The sequence below is a fragment of the Arvicanthis niloticus genome, chromosome 9 (genome assembly GCF_011762505.2).
Source record: "Arvicanthis niloticus isolate mArvNil1 chromosome 9, mArvNil1.pat.X, whole genome shotgun sequence".
In the NCBI taxonomy this organism is placed as follows: domain Eukaryota; kingdom Metazoa; phylum Chordata; class Mammalia; order Rodentia; family Muridae; genus Arvicanthis; species Arvicanthis niloticus.
The window spans coordinates 56340697-56360587 of NC_047666.1; the positions used below are offsets into that span (position 1 = coordinate 56340697).

Genomic DNA, 19891 nt, shown 5'->3' on the forward strand with positions numbered 1-19891 from the left:
CCCCTGGGCTGGTAGTCTGGGTACTACAAGAAAAAAGGGTGAGCAAGCCACGAGGAACAGGCCACCGGGCAGCATTCCTCCACAGCCTCTGTATCAGCTCCTGCCCTGCCCTCTCTGGTTGATAGACTGTGAACTATAAGTTGTTTTACCACAGCAGGAGAAACCCCAAGACAACAAGTAAACGTATACACACACAGTTTTAAATGATTAGGAGAAAAGATTTCAAAATGTTAACATATGTAGTAATTTTAATGACATATGTACTTTTTAAACTTTTCTGCTTTTGATATATACCTTTTACTTTAAATCTTCCATGACTATTATTTTTTACTAAAGCAAAGATGTTGAGGACAGTTCGTGCACACGCAGTTTATATTTATAATAAAATCTATAGGAGGTTTCTTACTCTCCTTTAAAGTCCCAGTTGCTTTTGATCATGGTGTTTTATTCCTGCAATAGAAACCCTAACTAAGACACCACTACCCTTGCTCCCCTCCAGTCACCATCTGCAAACAGGAAGGCTAGCTCTAGACCAAGGCCCACAAACCCTCTTCGCTCTTGAGACACCACTGCTGGGTAAGTGGTTTCCTCCCTTTACCATTCCCCCCAATTTCCTCCCCAAACTTTACTGTCTCCACACCCACAAGCCTAGCTCCAGTCCATGGCCTTGGAACCTGCTTTCTTCAAGAGTTGTCTCTGACTGATGAGACACTTGTCTCTTTGATATTTCCAACTGCCCGTTGCTATCTCTGCACCCACAGGCCTAGCTCTAGACCATGGGTTGGAAGCCATTTTTCCCTGGTCCAATTATACAAGTCATCCATTAATTCTATCTGACCTAACTCCCGTCATACATCTGCACTGGCCCAATCAAAGGAAGATCAGATTATCACTTTCAGACATATAACCAAGGAGATAAGTCCACATGCCCAGGCAAAATCACCCAAACAAAAAAATAACATGAATGGCCATGGCAGCACTCTCTCATCTAACCAGCCGTCCTACAGAAGTCTTCTCTAATGAGAACCTCTTAGATGGATGCCAGGACACAGCATTTAAAGCACAATCACAAACTTTATCAAAAAATTTAAAGAAGATATGAACAAAAACTTCATTAAACTCTATAAGGATAACAATAAACACCTGAGTGATGTCCAAGAGAATAGAAAGACATGGGTACAATGATAAAGATAAATCACATTTGAAAGCAGAATTCAATAAAGAGAAACACTGAGGTGAACACAAGCTGAATTGAAGATGGAATTAAAAAAAAAAAAAAAAAAAAAACCTCAATATCCTGATTAGAAAGCTGAGGGAAAGGCTGGCAGGTCAAATGAATCAGAAGACGGAACACCAGGACTCAAAGATAAAGCACAAGAGCTGGAGGAAAGAAGCCAAGGATATGAAATATTACTAAAGCACAGGAAAGGAACATTCAGGAAATGTGGGACACTGTCAAAAGACCACATCTTCTAATTACAGGCATAAATGAGGGGACAGAATCCCATATCAATGACAGAGACCAGATCTCCCAAAAGATTACAGAAGGAAACTTCCCACAAATTAAGGAAAGACACACCCAAGCAGATACAGAAAGCACACAGAACACCAAACAAGGGCAGAAAAGAAACACCCCATAGCATGTCATAGTCAAAATACTAAAGCTATAGAACAAACGAAAAACATTGGAAGCTGCAAGAGAGAAAAATACAAGTCTCCTATAAAGGAAAACCCATCAGAGTAATACCTGATTTCTCAAAAGATGCTCTGATTCTGGAGCAATGCACCTCTAAAGACCACAACTACCAACCAAGACTACTGTACTCAGCTGTCTGCCATAGCTGAGAAGAAAAAATTTCCCATGACATAAACAGCCTAAAAAAATTCATTTCCAAAAACAGGAAGAAAAAAAAAAAAAGCAAAACAGAATACTAGAAGCAATACTTTAAACTGAAGAAGGACATAGTCAAGAGACTCTAGGAAGAAAACAAAGCTAAAATTTAATGAAATACAACCTTGGACTAAGAACACAGAGTATCAGAAAAAAGCAACAAATTGACACAAGCTACTTACACCTTTTAAATAATAGTGCTACTCACAGCCTGAACCCTCCAACCAAAAGATGCAGGCTAGCTGACTGGATTAAGAAACAAAATCCATTCATCTGTTATCTATAAGAAACTCATCTTAGCTTTAAGGATAGTTACCACCTTGAAGTGAAAGGACAGAAAGAAGTATCCCAAGAAAACGGAATCAAGAAGCAATTAGACACTGACATCATATTATCTGAGGAAACAGACTTCAAACTAAAACTAAGCAGAGGAGACAAAGAAGGGCATTTCATTCTAACCAAGGGATCAATATCAGGAAAAGATAACATACAGCAAACTCTGCTGTATGAGACAAACCCACAGCCAACACCATCCTAAACAGAGAAAAATGGAAGCAATTCCATTAAAAGTCAGAAATGAGACAGAGCTACCCACTATCTCTATTCTTTTTCAATATGGCACCTGAAGGACTAGGCAGAGAAGGGAAAGCTAGAAATTAAAGGGATACAAATAGAAAAGGAAGTGAAACAATTCTTATTTGCAAATGATATATGAGAACCCAAGACATCCACCAGAAAACTTCTAAATCACCTATTTCAGCAAAATAGCAGAGTAAAAATCAACTGAACAAAAAAAAAATCAGTAGTCTTCCTATACACCAAAAACACACCCACTGACAAAGATATGGTTACATTCCTTTAACCACAGCATCAGAATCAATAAATCTAACAATAATAAATCTTGAATAAATCTAACCAAGGAGGCAAAAGACCTCTCTAATGAAAACTTCAAATCTTTGAAGAAACAGACTAGAAAGTGAAAAGACATCAGGTGTTCATTAATTGGTAGAGTTAATACTATGAAAATGACCATCTGACCAAAAGTTATTTACAAATTCAATGCAATCCCAATGAAAATAACCACTACACTCTTCACAGAAACAGAAAATCTTAAGATTCTTATAGAACCAAAAAAGATCCCAGAGAGTCAAAGTAACCCTGAGCTAAAAAACAAAAGGCAGCAGTGCTCTCACACCCATTCCTTTCCACTACAACACAAGTTCAGAGTCCAATTAAATTCAGAAGCAGTTACTGCTTGTGTTCAAAAAGCACTCTGATACAGGGAAATTATCTTCTACGGAACAAGAAGCCAGTACGAATATGCAATACTGAAGTCGGAAATGTTCTTCTAAAATAATTCTTGATTTATTTCATTACATTTGAATGTGTATGTGTGGGAGGTAAGGGGATGCTAGGGACAGTGAGTCTAAGGCATCCAGATGCTAGGTAAGCACTCTGCCACTGATACACTTCCAGGCAATTCTTTCCAAAGTCAACAGACCATTCAGCATTACCTCCTCTAAATCCCAATCATGAGGCGCCTCCACAAGGAATCTGGAGCAGTCCAGAGAGTCAGCCTTGTGCTTACACCCTCTGTCTGGTTGGCTGACACGGAACAGCCCTCCAAGCTCTTCTGAGGTGTCTCCATCTTCACCTTCATTATCCTCTGTCACTAAAGAGAAAGATGAGAATAAAAACCTCAGTCCTAGAAGATTCACTACCCTGAACTAGTTAAACCATGCTTCTTAGAATTCAAGGGACTATGTGTCCCTGTTCATTATAGACATGTAGTGCCCCTGGGCTACTCACCCACTAAGAGCCAAAAGGCCAAAAAGCTAAAAGTCTACCACCTAAAGTGTCTGGAAGACTTATCCTCTTGCAAAACAGCAGCAGAGACCACGGAGGAGTGAAAATATTGGAGCTGGGGAGGGGAAGCTATGTAAAGGAAAAGCTCTTACAGAAGTTATTCTAGCACAGCCCCTTAGAACTTCCCATCCCTAAATGTCTACAAGCAAAATCTAAATGAAATCAATACAGATCACTTGCCATTTTCTTATCAAAGGGCAAGTTATTTCTGCATTTTTTTCAAAAAGAACTTATAATCAAGTTTAATAAATTATAAAAATAAGTGAACATAGGCAAAGAAAACACAGGGCTCTTGTTCTCACAAGGCGGGGAGGGAGGAAGCTATCATAGTTCTCACACTAAATTTAACAGACAAATCTCATGAAGGACTTTATAAAATGACATAATGAATGATAGCCTCATTAAAACTGCAAAAGCATCTGAGCAATATATGTCATAAGACCAATTTACAGTCCTTGTGACATGATTATAAACACTTGCCAAGGCCAACCAAGGCTCAGTAGGTAAGGGCTGATCACATAAGTCTGGGATCTGAGCTGGATTCTGAACACCCACAAAGGTGGACAGAGAACCAGCTCCACACATTGGCCCTCTCTAGCCTCCACGAATACACTTGGCACCAATGCTCTCCCACGTCATAAATGTACACATACACATAAAATACATACACACTGCAAGTAAATAAAAAGTTTAAAATATGTTGTAAAAATGTCTGGTAAATACATAAAAGCTGAGAGCCAAAAACAACACAGGTCAAAGTCTACTCCCAATTTTCATGTCAATGGCCTCTTTTCCTTTTCAGAAAATACTCTAAGAACCTAAACCATTCTGAGCTCTAAGCCAGAGTTCTTTACCTGTCCCATAAATCAGCTTTCGAAGATTCGGAGCTGCTTGTTGCTGCCTCAGAAAAGCCTCTGCTGCTTTTCTGGAAAGGTCTTCCTTCCACTTGAGGGCACCTGAAAAACCAACACCCGATTACATATGCTCACTGGCCCCTGCCTCAAACTCCAAAGTTCACTAATTCTAAAACATGTTCATAACATATTTCAGTAGTTAACAAATCCAAAGAGCAGACTCAAAAGTGTAAACATCCTGTTATTAAAAAGTGTTTGAGTCCCAAACTTATACAAGGAGCTAATTCCATTTAAGGATGCCTGGCGCTTCTGTAGAGTAGTTACCTGATGTCTCTACAGAGCTGTTATTTTCCTCCTTGTGATCGTCTTCCTCTTTGAGTAAATTTTCAATGTCGCTAGTCTCATCAACCAGGTTCTCCAACTCAAGTTTCTGTTCACTGTCCTGCTGAGGATTTGCAAGCTTCCCCCTAACCTCTTTGTCTGAGTCTTCTTCCTCTGAACTGAGCTCAGATTCTTCAGACTCATCTTCAGATGGAAATGCCTCTTCGGCTGTACAGTGACCAGAATCAGAAGTGGTGAGGGCTGCGTTTCTCACTGGGGAAGGCTTCTGTGCATCCGGATGGTGCCTCCACTGGTGGGCTGCTGATGGTCTTGCCCCACTAGCTCCTCCAACAGAGCTGGATTCCCCAGTGTCCCCCTCCCCTGTGGAGGTACCATCAGCACTGCTTTCATCCGCTTCCTCTGCCTCCTCCTCTTCCCCAGAGCTCCTCTCAAGATCATCGTCGCTATCAGCAAACGCTGGCACGTCTGCCTCGATGTCTTCTTCCTGCTCCTCAAGCTTTGGTCGTTTGCGTCCCCTAACCGTCATGTATTTACAGCTGCTGCTTTCAGCACCCTCTTCCTCTTCCTCTTCTGCCTCATCATCACTAGAGCCATGTTCCATCCCGTCATCTTCAGACATTTCTTCTTCATCTTCACTTTCTTCATCTCCAGACTCATCTTCTGTGTCTCCAAAAATGGCTTTCCGACGCACTCGGCCTGTTTCCACATCCACCTGCTTTTCCTCTTTCGGCATCCACAGCCTATATTTCAAGTAAATAAAAACCAATTCAAACTGTGTAGTAAGTAGTTAATGTCAATCTACTATGCAAAGAAAAGGGAGGCTAAGACAGGAGGGTTCAAGGTTCTAGTTCTGCCTGGGCTCAGAATAAACTAAGACTTCATGTGACACCCAGTAACTTAGTGAGACCCTGTCCCTGAATATAAATTTAAAGAAAAAACGGATTGGAAAGGATTGGAGTCAGAGTTTGTTGGTAGAATTCTGGCCGGCCTGCCCAGAGCCCTGTGTTCATTCCTTAACATTTACTAAAGAAAACAGTACCATAGTCCCACAGACAGCACAGAAAATTGATGACAAGCACTTAAATAATTAATAAGCAAACTCACAGCTCCCTAATGACATACCTGCAAAGCACTAATAAAGAGAACATGGAGACTTGATAGAAATAAACAATGGGATGGCAACACATAAAACCAAAGCCCAGAGTCAGCTAGGATACAAAAATCAAGCAGGGAGGGAGCCCTTTGCTAAGGATGGCAGCTGGCCAGAGCCGTGCTCTGTGGGTCGGCTGACTCAACTTCTATGGTGTTGCTGAGTTTGCAGAGTATGATGATATGGGCTGAGGAGATGCCTCAGCAGTTCAGAGCACTCAGTAATCTTACAGAAGACCTCGGTTCCGTTAATTGGTACAGAATCAATGAGATGGTAAAGCTATGGGTTAAAATTAAAACAAAACAAAGCTATCTAATGTCATCTTACATATAAAACTGTGAAACCACCAATTATAAAAATCTAAAGTATACCATAAAACAGCCCCTAAGTCAGAAACACAAATAACAAAACAAAGACTATATAAAAAAATGCATAGACAAAGAAAATGCTCACAATATTTAAATTATAGGTTATTTGTTATGTATATGTATGTGTGTGCTTACTGAGTTTATGTATACCACGAGCATGTAAGTGGCCAAAGCGGTCAGAGGGTGTCACGAGTTCCTGGATCTGGGGTTACAGGCATTTGTGAGGTAACAGATGGGCAGTGAACCCAAGTCCTCTGCAGAAATAAGAAGTGCTCTTAACCACTGAGCTATCTCTCAAGCCCTAGGAATAGTGACATTAAATGTACTCTTTAATCTTTCATATTACCATGCTAAGCAGTAATGCATGCATAATAAACTCTACTGTACACAGTTTATCGTTTTCAGACTGGCTATGGGGCCTGAGTGAGAACGAAAGTCAGTGTTCAGTGAGCACCCAGTATGTATGATGATACATAAGTATATATCCAGGCTGAAAGTGAGCCATGTTAGTAGACACCTACTATGCTAACAAAAACAAAAGATGTCTGAAACTTTCAGAGACAAGGCACATGCCTTTGGACAGAACCTGAATAAAACTAGATACTACTTTAGAATTTCAGTCACTAAAAGATATCCAAGTGGTCTCCTAGAAAATTAAAAGCAATCAATAGAAATGTTTATATAGTATTTGAACATTATTCTAAATACTTTGGTTGAAAACAAGTCTTGTCTTTTACTAAAAAATATTATGTAATGTGATATAAGTAAAAAAAAAAAAAAAAGTCAAGAAACACATATTCACAGTAAACCAAAAATTTTGGAGTCAAATCCCATCAAAATAAAAACTGTGACGGTAGAATGGTAGGTAATATAATTTTTACTTTAACTTTTTATAATGAAAAATTAGAAAAAGAGCCAGTAGTGTGGGTGTTTGGGTAAAAGCACTTGCTGCCAAGCCTGACTTTCTGAGTTTGATTCCTGGAACTGACATGTTAAATAGAGAGGCAACTCCGACAATCTGTGTGCATGCACACACACACAAAATAAATGTTAAAAAAAAAAAAAAGTAAAAAAACTTAGTAAATTGGTAGACTTACCCTTGATTATCTATGTCTTCTGACCCCAGAGGTTTGGAATCAGAGAAAAGTGTCACTCTGCTTGAAGCCATCTTAGCATCGATACTTGAATGGGTGGAGATGAGGCTCTGGACCAGTTCATGTGTAGGGCCTGTTTCCTCCTGTCAAAGCCAGGAAAAATGTGCAAGTGAGGAAAACAAAAGGATTCTGGAAACACTGGTTTCATCATTTCTCATCACAGGCTATAGACAGCTCAGCAGTTACAACTGCATACTGCTCATGCAGAAGACCTGAGAATTCCGTTTCCAGCACAGCACCCACACCAGAAGTTAACAGCCACCAGCAAGCCCAGCACCATAGAGATCTGACATCTCTGCCTTTGTGGCTACCTGAACACACATCCATGCATCCATACATATAAACAGAGACACAAAAAGTAAATTTAACAAAATTATCTTATAGTTCTAAAAATCTTTCTCACTATCTCAAGGAGAGAAGAAAGTTCTCAAGATAAAGCCTAAAGTTAATTTCCAACAACTTAAGTGCTTCTCAAGTTCATGCAGTATATCAATCTAACCTAAACACTTAGCTAGGAAAACACCAGGTCTCAACACTGTAGGCAAAAACTATTTTAACTCAATAAGATTACCTTTCAACAAACTAACAAAAATTTAAAGTCCCTATCACTCCCAAGACTCAGGGAACACTGTGGAATACAGGGTAGAAAGAACCAAAGAGCGGGAGGACAGGAATAATGCTGTCTAACACTCCTCTGCACATGGTATGGCCACTGTTGTCATGAACTGACAGCAGTGTGCTCTTCTGCACAAGGTGGAGCCTGTCAACATTCTCACTAGGGACAGGGCAGGGTTCATGAGGCCCCATCCTCCTGGAGGAGCAAATGGCAGGTAATGGCTGCTGAGGGGGGAATCTTTGATTTGTTTGGTTTGGTTTTTATGAGGAAGGGTGTTTTGCCTGCACATTCTCATCCCTATACCACTTGCATAATTTTAGGCCTGCAAAGCCAGAAGAGGGCATCAGTTTCCCTGGAAATTGGAATAACAGTCAGTTGTGATCCACCATGTGGGTGCTGCAAAAGTCCCACATCCTCTGGTAGAGGAGGCAGTGCTCTGACCTCTGTAGTCTAAGTCCAGTAAATAACTCCAAACCTATTCGCATGCAAATAACCCTAAATGAACTCAGTGGGCGATTATAAAAATGGCCAGCTGAGAGGAGTTTCAGCAGGAAAGGAGAGTGGTTATGAAGGAGGGAAGACAGTGTGAGAACTGCTAAAATCCATCACATACACATGCCAGAACAGTCACAGAGCTGGGTAAAAAAACGTCAACAAAGGAGGGGACTTACTGAAAAGGCATCCACTAGGGGTGAGTGAGGAAAGAGAAGGTAATTGGGGTGACAGATCAAAATATAACATATACATATATAAAAATATCAAATAAGTATTTCTTTTTTTTTTTTTTCTTTTCTTTTTTTGGTTTTTCGAGACAGGGTTTCTCTGTGTAGTAGTCTTGGCTGTCCTGGAACTCACTCTGTAGAGGAGGCTGGCCTAGAACTCAGAAATCCGCCTGCCTCTGCCTCCCAAGTGCTGGGATTAAAGGCGTGCGCCACTACCGCCCGGCTCAAATAAGTATTTCAAAACAAGAAGAGTACCTCAAAGTTCTTACACACATACATACCTGGCTCTAACCTAAGGAAGTTCAACAGGAAAAGCAGAATAAATAACAAAGGATGATTAGTAAAGCCTCAAGAAGTCAGTATTTTATATCTACCTAAAATTACTCATAACACATACAAGTACATGTATACATATCTTAAACACACACAGACAAACACATGATTAAAGATCTTAAATGAAGTCTGACACTGTTCTTCACAAGACTCACAGACTATCTAACAAAACCCCAATACCCAGGATGAGAAATTTTCACATGAGTGATTGGTCAGGGGAGTCCAAGTGACTCCTGAAACAATACAGGCCACTGCTGTTGCCCTTGGTTGCTTCTCAGAGGTTGAAGGTCCCTACTGCCAAAGATACTGCAAACTTAGGACACAGAATTTAGAGAATTCAAACTGGATCCAACCTGAAAGCTTCTTCCTGAGGTCTAGCTTTCATAGCACCAGAAAACACTAAGCAAGCCAAGGGAAGGAAGCAATGAATAGTCCTACCCAGCTGTGATGCCAACAAACCACAACAATGACCAATGTGGCAAGATGTTCCTAAAGGTGTAATACTGGCACTCATATCTGGGCAATAACCAACAGCTGCCTAATTGGACTTAAGGCCTGATCAATTGGAGGGAAGCCATGCCGGGTACTGGCAAGCTAACCAACTAGGGGCTAATAAGTCACGGATCTTAGAGGATGAACCACTACCACTTCACTAGAACAGCATGGTTATTGACTGCATTCTAAAACATATCCTTATCCCCACAGATAAGGGTAGCTATTACACCTCTTCATACCAAATAGAAACCATTATAGAAAGCTATAAACTACCCACAATGCCAGTTCAACAGATCAACAGATGGTGGGGAGCCCAGTCCCAATAGATAAACTACAACTACTGACGTAAGGTTCAAAGAACATCAAAGAAGAGGGTGCAGAAAGATCTTTAAGAACCTGAGTACCAGGAGTTCTGTAGATAAGATTTTGTTTCCTAGAAATGACAGGGAAGCTACAGCCCTGAAACCTCAACAATATGGCTGCTTAATCAAGATTTGAACAATGATACCACCAACAGGCACATTATTGTGGTGGGGGGAACCTCACATCCCACCAACAGACAAAGAACTACAGGCAACTAATGATTGCTGAGGGAGAAAGAGTTAGTCTTACCTAGAGATGAGTCCCTAATTAATTATCCCATACAAAGTGGTCAGCCCTAAACTCAAATACACACAACCATCAACAAATGGACTCAGTTATATTTATATATGTATATTTACACACAAGAATATATTTATAAGCAACAATAATAATCAAAGAAAAAGAGGCCACATATTTAGGGAAGGGGGAATGGAAGGGGTTGGAGGAAAGGAGAAGAGGGAATGTGATTTAATTAATTTTGATTTTTATAAGTTGTAAATTAAGAATAAAAATAGCACCAATTACACCCCCCACCCCCAATCAGGGCTATATAGAGAACCTGAGTTAAAAGAAAGAAAGAAAGAAAGAAAGAAAGAAAGAAAGAAAGAAAGAAAGAAAGAAAGCGAGCGAGCGCGAGCGAGCGAGCGAGCGAGAGAGAGAGAGAGAGAGAGAGAGCGAGCGTGAGCAGCGAGCAGAGAGCAGAGCAGGCAGGCTGACTAACGGAGCACTGAAGACCTAGAAAACACTGCACTGACAAGCACCGTGCTGGGAGTAGTGCCAACAACTTCGAACTTCAAATCTGAAGAGTATGAAGGATAGTATTTTTATTTTCTCTTGGTACAATGGAAAGAAAACACCTTTATAATCAGTTGTTTTATCATAAAATTGGATTAAAAGAAAAAAGCTTCAATAAGGAGAATATGAACACAATATTTGGTAAGAAAAGATTTGTAGAGAATAATTCAGAAGAGAGCACTTCTTACCGCTGGCTGGAAGCCATGGCTGCCACCCAGGTCGACATAGACAGCATCTTTGTCATACAGCACACCCCCAACTCCAGAGAGAGGGGCATAGACCAGCTTTTCCTTCTCATTCAAACAGCGCTTTTTTTGCTGCTCTGGAAGAGCACAGGGGTCTGGGAGAAAACTGACATCGCTGGCGACAAAATCTCCTACGCCTGGAAGACAGAACCCAGGAAGCAACTTGTTAAGAAGTCAAGCATTCAAAAAACAAGTAAGTGTCAACTACTGGAAAAAACATTCCTGCGTTTGAAGGCTTGAGGCAGGACACAGAAAAGGCACCACTAAGCAGAAGTCCTTGCTAGCTAGATAATACTGCATTCAATCAACACTTTTGGCAAATGATGCATAGCTGGGTTATTTTTAAAAATTCCAGAATATGTCTTGTCTGGTAATGTTTCAGTGTTCCAAGAGGGTGACAGGTATCGAGTGCTTTACAGCAGACAGTACCTGGCATGTGGATCTGGCTGTTATTTTTCATGTAGGCGCCTCGTAAATAACCATAAAGAGAGACCTTTCGGTCACACTTGATATTTGTTCGGATATCCTCAGGGTTTGTCAGATCTTCCATCCTAAAAAAAATAAAATATGATCGATCACATGGCAGGAAGGAACATAAAAAGTATATATACTTCTCTTCATGTGTTGACAAGTCTTGTTCACAGACTGAGAGCACAGCTCAGTGGTTCAACACTGGGCAGCACATGAGGCCCAGAGTTTAATTTCAAGCACCACAAAACCAAGTCTTGCTCCTTAAGCACATCATTCAGAAAACTACAAAACACAGAAACAAAAAAGCATGGTCCACACTAGAGAACAAGCACCAAGCACATGACTGCTTCCACCTGGCTGTGTGTGATGCACCCACATGGCACTTCTAAGGGAGATGACAACCTCACTGGGTCAGGGAAAAGCAGAGGACATGTTTAGAAAAATTCTTTATGAAGGAGTCAAGATTAGTCTGCTGGCTGAGCCTTTGGTTAGCTTGGATTCCTCTAAGAAAAGGGTACCCCAGGGTGAGAAAGTATGAAGAAAAACACAAAACAGGTGTGGCGTGACTGGAGCTCTGGGCACAAGGACACCATCACGGATGCCCCCAAGTCTTCCCCTTTTTCTATTACCTGGTTTTTCATTGTTTTTTGTTTGTTTGTTTGTTTGTTTTTTTTTTTTAAAGTGACAATGTCTTAAAGCTCAGCATTCAGGAAGCAGAGGCAGGTGGATTTCTGAGTTCGAAGCAGCCTGGTCTACAGAGGGAGTTCCAGGACAGCCAGGGCTACACAGAGAAACCCTGTCTGAAACAAACAAAAAAATAAAGAAAAGGAAAAACAAAACAATAGAACAATGCTGGGACTCAGCCCTCTATGCACCGAGCTGCACCCCAACACTGTAAACATTCCATAATCACTCACTCTATAAAGCATTGCATCTTTCAGTGACTACACACAATAGGTACTATCACTGATCTTTCTCAAACCTTAAAAGAGTTAAAAAGAAACACACAGATCAGGAATAAAAGAAATCCACACTGTATTTTACCTGTCTGCCAAGATGTAAGGATGAGAAGTTTGCCATGTGAGAGGCCTAAACTTCATAACTGTAATAAATCTACCCAGGTTGTGAATCTCTTGGTTCTGATACTCTCCATGCACCATTCCAGAAAGGTAGAATAGCTTGGCACCCTAAACATAAAAAAGTAAGAATAAATGCCAATTAAACCTATGTCAATACTTCCAAAGCAAGGCCATTAGAGGCTACTATCTTGGTGTTTTCAAAGCTGGCTGCCTTCTTCAGGACTTGTCATGTGAGAGCCTCACAAAGCAAACTTCTCTCAGTTAAACACTGGCATATGTGAAGAAGGCATTGAGGTTCCTAAGCAGAGAAAGGATTTTGTGACCAACAGGTCACAGCAGTACAAAAAGGAGAAATGATAGGTCCTGGTCCTTAGCTAGCAGAAACTTCTGAAGCACTGCATCAAACCATAACCAATGGTGTACACTGTATGTGCACAGAAGCAAACAACACACACCAAGAGGCTGCGACAAAGACCATGTGGAGGAAACAGGCCAAGGACTAGAAACACATGCCTACAGGAAACCCCTAGAGATGTTATGAATAGCTCTTCATTCTGGCTACTTTAAAGGATTAAAGTGATAGACCCTAATAATGATTTTCTTCCTACCGGGTAGACTTCTGTCCAGAATCTGTGCTTTAACCGCTTCTTTGTCTTCTTGAGTTGCTTGTTATGCTTGAAGGAATCTAAATGGGTGAGAACTCCCATAATCTTAGGAAAGCCATGTACTTGACAGATGTTTAGAAACTCAAATGTCTCCATTTCAAACCCAAAGCTGGCATCTATAAGCATTAGCACCTAAAAATAGAACACAATTCTCACTGAAGCCATGAAAATACTCCACCCAGACCAAGAGTCAGCAAATAACAGCCCACGGTCACATCAAGCCATTCACTTGTTTTCTTAAATACTCAAAAGAATGTTACAAAAGGTATCTCCATTAATATTCATGTCCTCAAAATTACAAAATTATTAGTATTTCCGTCATTTTAAAAACACAAGGCTTAACAAGCTTATTCTACATTGTATGAAGAGTAACACTTAAGTAACTCCCAAATTTATTTATATAAATATAAATATTTATTTATATACATATATAAACAAATAAAGGTTGATGTGGCCAGAGAGAGATAGCTCAACAGAGCATTTGTTCTTTTGTTCTTGCAAAGGATCCAGGTTCAATTTCCAGCACCCACATGGCAGCTTACAAACATCTATAACTCCAGTTGTGGGGGATGCAACACCCTCTTCTCACCTCTGCAGGCACCAGACACGCACAAAGTGCACAGATTCACATGCAAGCAAACCATTCAAATACATAAAATAAATAAATCTTAAACACACACACACACACACAGAGAGAGAGAGAGAGAGAGAGAGAGAGAGAGAGAGAGAGAGAGAAAGAGAGAGAGAGAAAGAGAGAGGGGGGAGGGAGAGACAGACAGTCAGTCAGTCAGTCAGTCCTGTTATCCTGTCATGCTAGGTCAGCTTTTTTTTAAAAAGTCAGCTTTTTTAAAAAAAAAGTAATGAAAACCACCAATTCAAAAGCCCAACTCAGGCTCTATGCTTTTCTTGTAATTAGTATTATATAGGTTTTCTATTGATAAACCCTGACCACTTCACCTTACCATAATCATTAAGAATGGAAATCCTATGGAATGTAGAAGATACTAAGGGGAAGTGAGGAAATTATCAATCATCTTACCCAGCCGTGAAGCCCATGAGCTATAATGGCGACCTGCCAGGCAAGTTATGTTCACCACTGAGATGACCACTGTGCTGGTAATCAACTGCTTTTTAAATGAATTTGAGGCCTGTTCTACAGATCTCATGCCTAGCATTGTAAACCTGGTTGAGAGGCTGTGTCTGGAGAGATCACAGGCTCTCAAGGAGAATCTACTACTGGTGTTTTGTTAAAACAACACAGTGTCAGACTGCCCTCTAAGTAGCTAAATTTAACAGGAGAGAGAAACATGGAGTATTCTGAGGTTGGGGTTAGCCTGGTATATAATAACAGGTTCTAGGCCAGCACTCAGGGCTCAAAGTGAGACCCTGTATCAGGAATCAAAAACAAAACAAAAAAACCCAACCAAACAACAAAAAAAATTGATTAGTCTGACTCTTATCCTTTCTCAGAGATCCTTTTTTGCAAGTGGTGGCAGTTAATACAGGATCATGGCTGGTCAAACAACTGTAGAATGCATGGTCCTAAACAAGACATCAGTTTTACTGCATCACCCTCTCCACAGCTCAGGAATATTACAGAAGACAGGGCGAAAAGAATGTCAAAAGCCAGAAGATGGGGAAGAGTGTATTCAAAAACTCACTGTGACCTGGACAAGACTGAGACCATCAGCATTCTTTCATGTACTATGGGAAGGTAATGGACGCTGGGAAGAGGAGCCAGTGTTCCAGTAAATAACCCTACTCACATAAGCAGTCACAATTAAACACTGTGGGTCAAATAAGTCCTTAACTAAATAGATATAAAGTCATCAGCTAAGGTGGGTGGCACACACCTTTGATCCAGCACTCAGGAGGCAGAAGCAGGTAGATCCCTGAGTTTAAGACCAACTTGGTCTACATAGTAAATTTCAGGACAGCCAGAGCCACACAGAGAAGCCCTGTCTCAAAAAACAAAAACAAAACAAAAACCCAAAAAGGTATCAAAGACATCTAGTTGGGAGGATTTCAGTAGGAGAGGGAGGTGTTAAGGGATAATGCAGGGTGAAAATGACCAAACTCTGTGTACACAGGCAGGAAGTTATCAAACAGTGATACAAAGAGTACTCTATATAACAAAAACTTATACCTGAAACGAAAGGGAATGAGATTCCCGCTCAATCCCAGCACTCAGGAGGCAGAGGCAGGTAGCTCTCTGAGTTTGAGACCAGCCTGGTCTACAGAATAGTTCCAGGACAGCCAGGGCGACAGAGAAATCATGTCTCAAAACAAAACAAGAAAGAAAAATAAAGAATGAACTTTAACTGATGGGAGCCTTAATTTTATTACATGTAAAGTGCACATAATACCTGAATGAGCACATTGGTGGTTATGTGAACTAAATTTACAGAAAGCCGTTACCATAGTACCTAGGAAGCATTCAAAACATGGCAGGCATTGTGCAAGCAAGCATGTGTGTGCATGCATGTGCATACTGACATAATCTTGTCTTGTGTGTGTGCGTGTGTGTGTCATATACTAATCGTGTCCATTATTTCCTCACCCTATACTTTTCCTTAGGTTTAGAATGTGTTCATCATGTGCACTCCATGTTTTTGATAGTATCAAGGTTGCCATAATTTCAACCACTTCTATTCTATCTTTCCTTAATAATTACAAGTATTTCCCTGCAAATGGAATAAATAACTTATCACATTGTCACACTCTCCACTGGGAACCCAGGCCACTCTTATTGACTTACCAGATCTGCTACTTTAGCTAGATCAATCATTACATTGATGTCACACCCACATTCAATAATGGTAAGTCTGCGCTTTTTACCTGTAAGTACAAGGATGAACTTTTATTTTTTAAAAAACTTGAAAATGCCCTATTAACTCTATAATGCTAACATTTTTAACTGTATCCAGTAAAACACCATATATCTTTATAGTACAATTCTAGATAGAGTTTATAATTAATGACCATGATCCTACTGAGCTACAGGCCACTCTCTGTCTCCATCAAATTTTCCTATACTCTCAATACAGCTAAAAACAACATCAAACCTGACATAACGGTATGTTCATGGGACAGTCCTATGTTCCTGTACTATTACTATATAGTGATCACAGATACCCCAAAATAAAGAAACGTCCTACTCCATCAGTTTCTACCATTATCATTTGGAGAATTTACTTCATTTTTTCTCACTGAAGCACCCAAATTCTAATCCCAAATTGAATTCTTTCAACGGCATTAAGAAGTTAGAAATTATTCTCATCTGTGGATATACATGTTAGGAAATATTCTCATCTCTGTGAGTTCAAGGTCAGCATGGTCTATATACCAAGTTCCAGGAGAACCACAGCTACATAGAGAGACCCTGCTTCAAATACAAAAAACAAAAGCACACAAATTCTCATAAGAGTAGCTTTGAGAAGGAAAGCAGATGTGTGCGGTACATGGGAGCTCACTTATTGTTAAATGAATATGCTCACAATAACTAGACCCAGTCCTAAGCCTTTCCAAGAAGCAAACTTGGCAAAGCCAACCAACCAGTCACACTAAAGGAGATGCACATCAACACTGGTGTCTAACAAGTTACCTTTAAAGTTATAGGCAATTCAGTAAAAGCAAACATCTGGTCATTGGATGTAACAATATCTGTGTTATATATTCTGTTTGAGCAAACAGCAACCCCTCAGGAAACACTACTTGTCACAGCAGTCTATGGCAGCACTTCCTACCTGACACAATTGTCACAGGGCCTCTGATCTCACTCAACTTCTGCCTGGTAAAATTCCGAATCAGGCATCGTATCAAAGTGCTCTTTCCAACTTTTGGAGGCCCCATCACCACCACCACTATTGGTGGGGGCTCGAGTGGAGTTCTGTCAACCACTGGAATGTGATGCTTTTTCGTCTTTAAGTCCTGAGTCCTATTTGTTTACAAAAATAAAACAAAACAGAAAGTTTACTTCCAAAACACGAAAGATCTATTTAAAGTACAGATGGTATAGAGAACAGATAATACATAGATACAATTAACTTTATTTTAACTGGTTAACTTCTGTCCCCTCCTCACCCAACAATTATTCTTCAGTAAAGATAAAACAGATGACTAAGAAATGAAGTTAATAATCAAACACATCATAAAAGAGACTGATTTGGCTTTATTGTTTAAGAGAATAAGAGGAACCACAGTGACGACAATATGTTATAACACAAGTGGAGGTGCAGGAGATAGGGTAAGTGTTCTATCAACTGGCTATTTAACTTGTGCCCTGAATCTGTTTTCTTATCCACAGATGAGAATAATTCCTAACTTCTTAATGCTGTTGAAAGAATTCAATTCGGTAATGTTTAAAGGAAACTGCTGGCTAAATATCAATATCTCCCTAAATACAGCTACTTTAGTATTTTACATTAAATGAAAGATATGGGGGGGAGAACCAACACTTTTATTGCCATGGAGATATTTAAAGTTTAGGAGATTTTTCTGTGACCTAAATTTTATAAATTCTTTTTCCTCTTGGACAAAAAAAAAAGAAAGAAGGACAGAAAGAAAGAAAACAGAGAAAAAAAGGGGGGGGGGCAAAGGGCAGGTGTTAGAGGGAAAAGGCTTCTTTGGCAGAGCTCTGACATTTTAGGAAAAGCCAAATGGCATGCCTACTATGACAACCCCGTCCTTTCGACCCGAATTAGACTCACATGGCAAGTGTCACCTGAGAGAGGCTCCTAGTACTTAATAAAAGCCCCCACTGACCCCAAGTAAACATACCTGTGAAAGGACCGGGCCATTCGCACAGCGGACTGCACCGCAAAAGCTTTAGGGTTTCTCTTCCGGGCATCCTCTTCGTCTCCAAGCTGGAGATTCTGCAGGTACCGTTTCTTTTTCTTCTCAGCTTTAGGCCCACTGTGTTTCTTTCTGTGTTTCTTGTGATCGTTGGCCTCCATGGCGGCTACTTATCAACCACAAATAAGTCTTACCTACATGGAACAGGGTGGCACAGTGGTGGTAATGTATTATAATCAGGGCAACACGGGAAGGCAGTAGTTTAATTTACTTGTTCTCCAAAACAGATATAGAAAACGTTTAGCTAGTATCTTCAAATTCACTTCTCTTTCTTACACCATAAAGTCTAAGAGTTACCAGCACCAACACTATCCTTTTTATTATGTTTTATGTTGAAGCCATCGACAGTATTCATTTTGTGACAGAAATATATTCTATCTGCGGTTCTCAATACAGTAGCCATTGTTATAGTTATAGCTATGTTAGCTATGCGTGGTTACAAAGAATTTCAAGCGTACCTTGGGAAACTGAAAACAATCTTAAGTTTTAATTAATTTTAAACTTCAACAGTCGGATGTAGCTAGTGCCTACTATACTAGACAGCTCAGGCTGAAGTGGCTTTTTAATTTAAACGAAAACAAACATAAAAGTTTAAAACATCAGAACAGTATGGACAGACCCTCCTCACAGCAACTGGAGGAAACACATTTTTCCCCCTCCCTGTGCTCTTATTTCTTCTGGGGAAAAACACACTCCGCAGAGCTGAGTAGACCCCTCCCTGTGAGAGCGGCCCGCTCCCCCATCACATCTCCTCAGAGTCCCGCACTGCAAGAACCGACTCCCTCCGCACTCCCGGGAGCACCTCTCCGGCGGTTGGGAAACTTGCCTTCCAGGCCAGACGCAGATGGGGGGCAGCCTGTCCGGAGACCGAGGATCAACCTCAGCGGGAATCCAACAGACGACGACCACGGGGCTCGTGAAAGCACTTAGGCTCACAGCAGCAACCGCTCAAGCCCACAAGCACGACACCGGAGGCGGAAGTAGTCCTTCGCTTGTACCCGTCGGAGGGAAACGAGAAACAGGAGGAAAAAAAACGTGGACGGACGACTTTCAGGGGAAAGCCGGAAGTAAGCCCTTGATTGGCTGAGGGTTGCGCAAGCGCACTTTCAGGTTTCGCAGGGACAACGCTCTCCTTCGGGTTCCTCCGGAAAACCTGCCCCGACATTCTAGAATCCGGCTCTCAGCCAGCGCGACCTGGCTTCAGAGGGTCCGCGCGGCGCTGTGCCATGGCCCGCTTATTAGAGTACCAGAGGAATGCTGGAAGGGCGCTTGAGACATCGCCAGTCCCAATTTGAAAGCCCTGAATCTCGCCGCCCCACCGGCTACGGTCCAACAGGCTATGGCTCACTGTCACGGCTGCCAGAGCTGTCCTCACGTTTTTTCAGTTCTCTACTGCCCTCTTGTGCCAGGACCGACGGGCTGAGGGCAGGATCCTCTATGCTCCTGGAAGAGGGCTTTTTCTCAAGAAACGTCTTCTCGTGCCGTTTTGTGTGCGTGTGTATCTATGTCTGTCTTGTGTCTCTGTGTGTTCAGCCTTGCATTCCAGGACTCAGTCCAGTCCCGCCTGAGGAGAAACCCTCAAACCCCAGTGCCAGTTATTTGCTACAACTATGCTGGACTCAAAACTG

At 41.0% G+C, this 19891-nt stretch overlaps 1 protein-coding gene across 1 annotated transcript in view; it reads right to left on the minus strand.

Moving 5' to 3' along the window:
* Bms1 (BMS1 ribosome biogenesis factor) overlaps positions 1 to 19273 on the minus strand; it is a 33712-nt gene extending 14439 nt beyond the window's left edge. Inside the window, exons 1-12 of the mRNA XM_034512038.2 lie at positions 19090 to 19273; positions 18189 to 18397; positions 17156 to 17346; positions 16168 to 16247; positions 13353 to 13541; positions 12710 to 12852; positions 11624 to 11745; positions 11138 to 11331; positions 7569 to 7708; positions 4936 to 5693; positions 4612 to 4713; positions 3406 to 3563 (exon numbers count right to left, since the gene is read on the minus strand). Coding sequence (XP_034367929.1) covers positions 3406 to 3563; positions 4612 to 4713; positions 4936 to 5693; positions 7569 to 7708; positions 11138 to 11331; positions 11624 to 11745; positions 12710 to 12852; positions 13353 to 13541; positions 16168 to 16247; positions 17156 to 17346; positions 18189 to 18364 — 2253 coding nt within the window. The 5' untranslated portion in view covers positions 18365 to 18397; positions 19090 to 19273. The remainder of the gene's footprint in view (positions 1 to 3405; positions 3564 to 4611; positions 4714 to 4935; positions 5694 to 7568; positions 7709 to 11137; positions 11332 to 11623; positions 11746 to 12709; positions 12853 to 13352; positions 13542 to 16167; positions 16248 to 17155; positions 17347 to 18188; positions 18398 to 19089) is intronic.
* Between the last annotated feature and the right edge of the window lie 618 nt (positions 19274 to 19891).